Genomic DNA, 9,700 nt, shown 5'->3' with positions numbered 1-9,700 from the left:
TCCTGTATATCTCTACCACATATCACGCCACCATATCCTTTTTAATCTAACAATTCCTGTGGAGAACTAATAATTCTCTAATCTATACAACTAGAAACTATAACATACTGCTTTGTAATATGTAACACATTACATTGCAATCAGTCCTTTCCTGAAGAAAAACAAACAACCCACTATTAATGTGCTAAGTTAAAATACAAAATTCTGTCTTCCCTCTTATCAATTAGTTCTCACCCTATTAGTATTTCCTATAGATTCAACCTCAAGGTCGCTTGGTCAATTTATGGAAGTCAATTGAAATCCAAGGTGGGCAGAGCATGTGGAGTCAATAAGCTCTGACAGACAGCTCAAGGTTTTCCTCTAAAGGTGTGGAAACATTATTCAAATGTCAATTTTGAGAGGCTTTGCTCCAGTCACCCAACTCAGTTTAGTCACTGCCATCAAGTCAAGGCCAACTCAGTGACCCTATAGGACAGGGCAGAACTGCCTCTGAGAGTTACCAAGACTGTAACTCTTTATGGGAGCAGAAAGCCCTGTCTTTTTCCCTGGAATGGCTGTTGGTTTTTGAACTGGTGGCCATTGTGGTTAGCAGCCCAATGCACAACCAGCATGCCACCTTCCCAACTCTGTTAAAGGAGGGTTAAAAATCTTTGAAAAGTTCATTTATGAGTCTTAGAAAAGTGAATTACTGCTATGTTACAGTTACATGCAAGACTATCAATTCCTAGGTCAAAACACCAATGGAAAAATGGCTTTGAATTTCTAAGAGTTATCATCTTTAAATATACGTAGATAGCTGCTCAAGATAGAGAAGCAAAAATATACTGAAAGCTGCCTCTTCTGATTAAACAAATAACTTGTAACTAAATATATACTTTTAGTTATTTAAAAACTACACAGACGGTCTTAACAAGAAGAGGCAAATCTTTGTGTACGAGAATGAGAAGAAGAAAAAAAATCCATGATAGGGCTTTGTCTTACAACTCAATGGGAATAAAGATTAGAAACGATCAGGGAATTAAAGAGTTGTATGTAATGGCAAGAGGCACAAATTGGGTTCTCTGCCCAAACAATCCAGAAATGCTCCTTTTTTTTTAAAGCAGCAGCTAAAATAACTGCCTGGCAACCCTGGGTTTTAGCTGCAAAAACATTGCTAGTCTACTGAGACAGCAGCAGAAGTGTCAGCATGAGACCAAAACCAGGCAAACACTGTACAGGGTCTGAAACAGGGATTGAAAGTGTCAAGCTAACTAAGCGGTGTACCTTTGCTGCCCAAGGTGCAGGCAAACCGGCAGAGCTGATGGATTCTAACACTACAGAGTACAAAGACTACATGCTGTCAAAGCTTGACAGCCTCAAGAAAGGTTCAATTTGTAAAAAGAAAAAAAGAAATCAAGGCATTATGTTCAAGCATCAATTATAAAATCCCACTTTCTTCTGTTTCGTTTACCATTCTAAGTAGAAGATAAAAATTTTAAACCATTGTATTCAAAAAGCAATGTACAAAAAAAAAAAAAAAAGCAGTGTCCTGAGGAACAGACTGATGCCCGTAACTAGTGTGGACCATCCCCTCCCTTTTCTCACTTGGTACTGTCTTCACCAGCAAAGCCACCAGGTGGACAGATGTGCTTCCAACTCTTACTATTTCCAGGAAATTTGTTCCACAGCATTTTTCTAAAACACGAACACCTATATTTGTTTGATTCTAAAATGAGCACCTTATCACCTATTGCAATAAAAGCAACTTGGATAGCTCTTACCTTGCTGGAGGTTTCTAATAAAAATTGAAATGTGTTCTGTACAGCTTGACATGTTTCTAGCTCAGTCCGGCTGAATGCTATTAAATAATCCTTAAGGTGATCATACACATTTCCATCAAGAGCCTGTAATATAGGGGTGAAAAAAGCAAAGAAGAGTTATAACAAAACTTTGATACATAATGATGACTGCTTACAAGAAAAGCAGTGCAGCTTGTTGCTGCTAAGAGCCATCAAGTTGGACCTGGCTCACAGCGACTCTAAAGACAACCGAATGAAACACTGCATCCTTACAATCGTTCCCATGTTGGAGACCACTGTTACAGTATCAATCAATCTTGTCCTTTTTGTTGCTAACGCTCCCTGCTACCAAGTATGATGTCTCTCCTGAATACATGTCCAAGTGTTTCCAATGAGCACTCTGGCTACACTTCAAATAGAGATTTGCTCATTTTACTGGCAGACCATGTATAAATATTTAATATTCTTTGCCATTACCATAATTCAAAAGCCATTAGTTCTTCTTCAGTCTCCCTTATTCACCGTCCTGCTTTAACATGTGGATGAGACATGACGATACCAGGCCCTGACCTCAGTGTCATCCTTTAACACTTTAAACAGATGTTTCTCCCAACACAACAGCTGTTGTTTGATTCCCGAATTGCTACCTCTATGGGCACTGAGTGTAGAACTAAGTAAAAGAAATTCCTGGACAATTGTAATCTTTTATCGTGAGTTGTCTTAGTCCAGTTGTGAGGATTTTTATTTTCTTCGGTTGAAGTGGTAGGCCATAGGAAAGGCTGTAGCTGTGGATTTTGATCAACAAGTACTTCAAGTCATCTTCACTTTCAGCAAGGAAGGTTTTCCTCCCTGCATATCTCAGATTTTTACTGAGTCTTCCTCTAATCCCGAGGTCACATTCTTGGATCATGTGCCTGATATACAGATGAAATAAGCATGGTGAAAATGAGACAAGCCTAATTTTAGACCACGAAGAACCTGAAATTACTAAGACCAATAAAAATTTAACAGAATTTGTTCCAAGTTCTACATTCATTTCTTTTTAAAAATCATTTTATTGGGAGCTCATACAACTCTTACCACAATCCACACATCCATCCATTGTGTCAAGCATATTTGTTGCCATCATCATTCTCAAAACATTTGCTTTCGACTTGAGCCCTTGGTATCAGCTCCTCACTTTTTACCCTCCCTCCACGCCCTCCCCAAACCCTTGATAATTTAGAAATTATGATTATTTTGTCATGTCTTACACTGTCCAACATCTCCCTTCACCCACTTTTCTAATGTCTGTCCCCCAGGGAGGGGGGTAAATATAGATCCTTGTGATCGGTTCCCCCTTCCTACCCTACCTACCTTCCTTTATCCTCCTGGTATCACTACTCTCCTTATTGGTCCTGAGGGGTCTATCTGTCCTGGATTCCCTGTGTTTCCAGTTCCTATCTGTACCAGTGTACATCCTCTGGTCTAGTCAGATTTCTAAGGTAGAATTGGGATCATGATAGTGGGGGGTGGTGGTGGGGGGAGGAAGCATGAAAGAACTAGAGGAAAGTTGTATGTTTCATTGTTGCTACACTGCACCCTGACTCGACATCCATTTCTGCTTGTGACTACAATCTATTAATAACAACTGAACAAAATATGTAGATTGATGTGTAAGAATAAGTACAAACTGTAAACAATCACTTGGTAAACTGGTGCTTCTCCTTAATTAACAAGGACAAAAAAAGTAAAATTCAACAATTTTAGAGCTATGGGGAAACAGGACAAAACTTGGAACACAAAAGGCCTGGGTTCTGATCTTTACTCATCCACTGACTAATAGTGGTGACTTCTGTAGCCACTTTGTAGCAGAGCAGGTGTGAGAGGTCAATGAAATAATGGACCTGAATGCCCAGAACGGACACTTGATAATCATTAACCTCCTCTATTGTTTCCTCATCCACGACTAGCAGAATGATCATAAGGAGTATATCCTTATAGAGAGCATTCGGAGAAAAAGCACAAGAGAAACAGAACCATAAAAGCAATTCAGGGACCTGCTCTGAGGATGAGACAACAAAACAGTATCTATGAGGGTTTTTGTTTTTTTCTACCCACCCACCTCTGTCTCTTCCCCCACCCCTCCTCTATGAGGGGTTTTAAACACTGGTTTTCATTTAAACATTTATAGGAGGACTTTTTGGAATTGAAAAAGAAGAGAAAGCCATTGGAGAGTTGAAGAATGAGTAAGTTATGACATATACAGTCATCAAAATATACATAGCAAAACAAGGATGGTTAATATGTATCAGGGCTTTGAACCAGTTCATTCTGGGATAAACTCCCTGATGAGAATTCGCACTTCCACCTCACATATACTGAATCAGAATCTATATTTCAACAAGACCTGAGGTGATTATAATAGATTTAAATGTACACCTGGCGTATACTGCAGCACCACATGGCAGTCTTACTAAAATGTAAAATCTGATTCCACATATCTAGAGTGGAAATGCAATTCGCAGCAGCTTGGACTACATAGATGAAAATGTCTGCATCAAATAACTTTTTGCTAAATATAAGAACAAAATAAAATATACACTAAAAACAACCATGGGGAAATAGATCTGTAAGAATCATAACTTAAAAAGATTCCATGGAGGTCTTTTCTTTAGAAAATTAAGGTAAAATTCATCTAACATAAAATTCACTATTTTGAAGTGTGTGATTCTGTGTATTACAAAGTGTATAGTTGTTGAGATATAAGGTTTTTTTATATTCTAGATACTGAACCCTTATTAGAAAATATTTTCTTCCTTCAGTTTATCTTTTAACTTTCTCATTTGTGTCTTTTGGTAAAGCCCAATTTACCTTTTTTCCCCCCTAGTGTTGATTGTAGTTTTTGTGTCATATCTAAGAATCCTCAGTTGGGTGCTTTATAATAAATAAATATATATATTTTATATTTAGATATTACATGAACACTTTCCTATAAAATTGAGCTTAAACACGGGCACCACCACCAACACCCCCCCCCCCCACACACACACACACACTCACTGAGGAATAAAGTGCATATCCTACAGTAGTAACACCACTAGATGGCACCATCAAGCACCTTGAATATAGGCATACAAATTCTTAAGCTGCTTTTCATAAAATTACATAACATCCTGGAGCAAATGATGTTAAATCTGAATAGAAGTTCCTCTCTTAGGATATAATCTTAATGAATGTGGGATGGGGTGGGGTGGGGGGAAACAAAACCACTGCTGATGTGAAATTTTAGCTTTCGGAAGGCTCTTGGTAGGTCCTTGTAAGTCTGTGTTTGCAGTAAACTAACTGGTGGATTTTTGTTTCAATTCCAGAAGTGGCAATGAACTTCACAAAAAGGAGATATTTTTTAAGGAGAATCAAAGGCATGCATACTTTTACTCTAACTTCACAGCAATAAAATCTAAGTACCCAATGTATAGAGGTCATGAAGAGGGAGCAGGAAGGTTAAAAAAAATAGAAAAATCTTTAAACTTCTGCTTTCACCATATTGCTGGGAAACAAAGGGGGTCCTGGGTTGTCTGTCACTGTTTCAGCCAGAGACCAAGTTGATCTGAGAAACTTACCTAAGTTTATTCTGAAACACAAGACAGAAATAAACAATGGGGTTTGTAACCTCCAAACTGCTTCCAAAATCCAGTGAAAGTTAGGCAGCTATGTACCTTAAATTATAAGACAGAAGCAGATTTTTATAATGACCAGGGGCTACAACTGACACTCCAAGGTGCCAGGTTTAGCAATGATTCGGAAATTATCTGTATCTACATTTGACCAGCAGCCACTAGTTCACTATCCCCTGAAGTCTCAAGAGCCCTTGTTTATCTTAATTGGGGGATGCTTCCTGGCCTTATCAGACCTCTCCCCCGGAGGCCTCCGAATGGAGGATGCTTTGTACCTGGCTACTTATCTAACAGCGGCCTCCCTAGCCTCCATCCAGAGTCCGAACATCCCTACTGATTAATCTTAAATGGAACTTTTACTGCAAGGGAAGAAGCTGCTGGATTTGGGGTTCTTAATAAAATTATGTTCTCTTTCTAGTATTCTGATTAACAGTGGGATAGCTCTTTCACTCTAGCAACCCTACAAACCAATTTTCATGAAGGGAACCTAAGATTGATTTTGAGCAAAGTATGTTATAAATACAGAACTCTTCTGGATTCATTCACTTTCTTCAATCTCACTTTAAGATAAACACTATAAAAATACTGAAAAAGCAACTTGCTGCTACAGTATATTTCAGTTTAGTCATAAAACACCCATTATTTCTATTAAGGGATTTTTAAATTAATTACCATATGTACCCGAGTATAAGCCACCCCGAATATCCGCTGAGGCACCTAATTTTACCACAAAAACTGCATTAAAAATGTGCTGAAAAACTCTGTAAGTTAATACATGCAAGGGCCTGTCAATGTTGCTACTGTTAGGCGCCTTTGAGTGAATTATGACCCATGGTAACTCCTTATGTGCAGAGCAGACCAACTCCACAGGGTTTCAGGGCTGTGACCTTGCAGAAGCAGGTCACCACAAAAATACTACCATGAGTAAATTTGTATTTGATAGCTTTCTCCTGTAGAGCCATTGGGTGAGTTTGAACGGACAGTTGAGTAGTTAATAGTTGTGCCACCAAGGCTCTTCTGATACAGGAAGTCAAAGAGTTAGCCTGCTGTTAATCAAAACACTAGAAAAACAACAATTTAAGTTTTAGTTTGTTAAAAATCCAAAGTGTAATAGCCTCCTCCCTTACAGTAAAAATTCCATTTAAACATAATCATTAAGGATGTTTTAACTCAGGAAGGAAGCAAGCAAGGCCATTTAGAGAAGCAATACAGACTGAGACCTCAGCAGGTCAGATATAGTCTGATAGTCCCAGGAGAAATGCAGACTACTTTTCTCTGAAGTTTGCTTCCTTTGTCACATTGTGTGGGGTCCTCTGATCATTTCAATACCTGTCAATTATTTCCCAAGCTTGTCAACAGTTTAAGGTATAAAACTTGTTTGATTCTCACCGAATCTTTGAAGCTATTTGAAGGTAGCAAACCCCACAGTTTCCTTCTGCCTAGTGCTTGCAGAAGTAAAGAGTTTCTGGAATCATCCTGGTCTCCGTCTTTGGCTGAAACAGTGACAGGTAGTCCTAGACCCTTGGTTCCTACAAACACTCCCATCAACAGACATGAGTACCTCTTAAACTTGGCTGTCAAAATCCTACCAAATGGAGTTGATCACAAATACTGAGCTTCAGGTGAGAGTTTTGAATTTAGAGGTATAAACAATTCTCGTCATTTGAATTCACAGAATGTCAACCTGAGTTCTAGTCGAGTAAGTGTAAAAGTATTGCTAAAAACATAGGCACCTTTGCTAAACAAAATTATCAAGTGTGAAGCTACTGCTTCTTAGCTTATCCTCCATCTAGATGTGTACACTTCTGAAGGTGGTGACTCCATCCCTCTAATCCTGCCCTGAACATTTCTTCGATTTACACCACATCAAAAATTCAGTTTTGGCATCCTGGAGATACTCAAAGAGTGTTCCTCTTCAATGCTCTTTCAGTTTGGGAAACAAAAACAGAAGCCTGAAGGGCTCAGGGGGTAAGGTTGATAGGACAAGGTTTCCCAGTGAAATGCTTGCAGGGTAGCCCTTTTCACCCACAAAGAATGAGGTATATTGTTGTAATGGAAAAACTGTCTCGGTGCACTTTTCCTGGCTGTTTTCTTGTCAAAGCAGTTTTCAAGTTTGTAAAGCACTTCTTCATAAGATCACATGATTGGTTCTGGGTTCTTGTCCTTTGAAAAAATATATCAAGATTACCCCTTTAGAACCTGTCTTCTGACTGATCTCTCTTGCCTTGAATTGAACTGGTTCAGCAGATCTGCCTTATAGAAGCCACTGATTTGATTGAACATTATTTGTTAAGCCTCCTTAAAGTATTATAAGTACTATTAAGAGATCTTGCCTGCAGCCATCCACTGATTACAGAGAAATGTTTAAACATGTCTTGTGTGCAATAAATCATGTGTATATAAACCAGAAACCCAGTAGAAATACTTTCATTTTTCCTTGTAGATGCCCAATATTTAACATTAAAAAGGTAATAAATAAATACAGAGCATGTGTATGTAGTGAACTAATAGCACCTATGTGCTTATACTAAGATTTTTTTTTTTTTAACATTTTATTAGGGGCTCATACAACTGTTATCCCAATCATAAGATTTACTTTCAATAAAGACTTTTGAATTTTTACTTTAATAAAGCAAACGTGTATACCAATGTTTACTGTAACATTACTTACAATAGCCAAAGATGGAAACAAATTTGCATCAAGCGAACATGAAATAAAATGTGGCATCTATTGTAGTCACAATAGACCAATGGTTCTCAACCTGTGAGTTGTGACCCCTTTGAGGGTCGAATGACTCTTTCACAGGGGTCGCCTAACACATATTTCCAATGGTCTTAGGAACCCAGACATCGCTCCTCTATCCATCTCCAGGTAGATATACCCACATACGAGTACCCGGTGTGAAGACTGTCACCTAGGCTACACCATGCGTCAAGACAAAATCATTTATTTGTAATTAGAAATAAATATTTCACAATATATAATTACATATTGTTTTTGATTAAGCACTGTGCTTTAATTATGCTCAATTTGTAACAATGAAAATACATCCTGCCTATCAGATATTTACATTATGATTCCTAACAGTAGCAAAATTAGTTATGAAGTAGCAATAAAAATAATTTTATGGTTGGGGTCAACACAACAGGAGGAACTGTATTAACGGGTTGTGGCATTAGGAAGGCTGAGAACCACTGCAATAGGCACAAAAAGCAATGAAGTAAATGAGACCAGGCTTACTGGTTGGATAGAGATTGATGGACGCTCTGAGAGTATGGCCCTTAGTCACTCTTCAGGTCGAGAATTGAACTCACCCTGAAGCTCGATTTTCAGACAAAAAGAGGATTAAAACGGGAACAATAATACTAGTGAGGTACATACCATTTAAAACAAAGAAACAAAAATGACAGCATCACCCAAGGTCCAAGTTCAGAAGGGTTAGGAAAGAAGGACGAATGGAAACAGGACGGGAGAGAGAAATGATGTGTACATTGCGGGGATTGCAATCAGTAAGCTGAAACAAAATGCTATGAATTATTGAATGTAAAATTGATAATCTGCTCTGTAAACTGCTGTCCAATTCACAATAAAATGCTAAAAAGAAAAAAGGAATGAAGTTCTAATACATGCTATGACATGGGTAAACCTTGAAATAAGCCAGTCAAAAAGGGACAAATATTGTGGGATCTTACTTGTATGAAATATCTAATAAGAACACACCCAACCCAAACAATTTTTTTTCTTGGTGTCTTGGTTTTTAGGCCTGTTCCTGGGGTTATTTGGGACTCTGATTCAGAAAATTACACTGGACGCAGTACACTAGCACTAGTTTCTAAAAAACGGTGTTTCCACTATATTTTCCAGTTATAAAGTTATACTGATTTATTATCTTATCATCCTAGTTGTAAATCTGAGAATTCAGAGCCAAAAATTAAAGGATAGGCCAAAAAAGGTAAGAAATATTTGAAAAAGAATTAGGTATTAGGAGGACTTCCTAGGGAAGATGCATATGGACCTCTTGGTGGCTAGTTGTTTACATACTGGGCTGCCCATCATAAATATGGTCATAGATAAGGTTCAAACTGGTGGTTCGAACCCATCAGTTACTCAGCAGCCTTTAAAAGATTTAAAACAAACAAACAAAAATATTTAAAGGTTTGGAAACCTATCGGGGCAGTTCTCTGTCCTATAGGGTCACTGTGAATTAGAACTGATTAGATGGCAGCGGGTTTTTTTGTTTGTTTGTTTGTTTGTTTGTTTTCTTT

General features: G+C 38.1%; 1 protein-coding gene across 3 annotated transcripts in view; it reads right to left on the bottom strand.

Moving 5' to 3' along the window:
• The window catches only part of FCHSD2 (FCH and double SH3 domains 2), a 264,805-nt gene that overhangs the window by 74,939 nt on the left and 180,166 nt on the right, over nucleotides 1-9,700 (bottom strand). For all 3 annotated transcript variants that reach the window (XM_004708805.3, XM_045293192.1, XM_045293193.1), the window contains one exon: nucleotides 1,761-1,883. In XM_004708805.3, the coding sequence (XP_004708862.1) occupies nucleotides 1,761-1,883 (123 nt within the window). The remainder of the gene's footprint in view (nucleotides 1-1,760; nucleotides 1,884-9,700) is intronic.

Source organism: Echinops telfairi, unplaced genomic scaffold, assembly GCF_000313985.2.
Source record: "Echinops telfairi isolate 266 unplaced genomic scaffold, ASM31398v2 ScPeMD7_1713;HRSCAF=2227, whole genome shotgun sequence".
Lineage (NCBI taxonomy): Eukaryota > Metazoa > Chordata > Mammalia > Afrosoricida > Tenrecidae > Echinops > Echinops telfairi.
The sequence above is the reverse complement of the archived record's forward strand: the minus strand, read 5'-3'. Positions and strand labels throughout refer to the sequence as shown.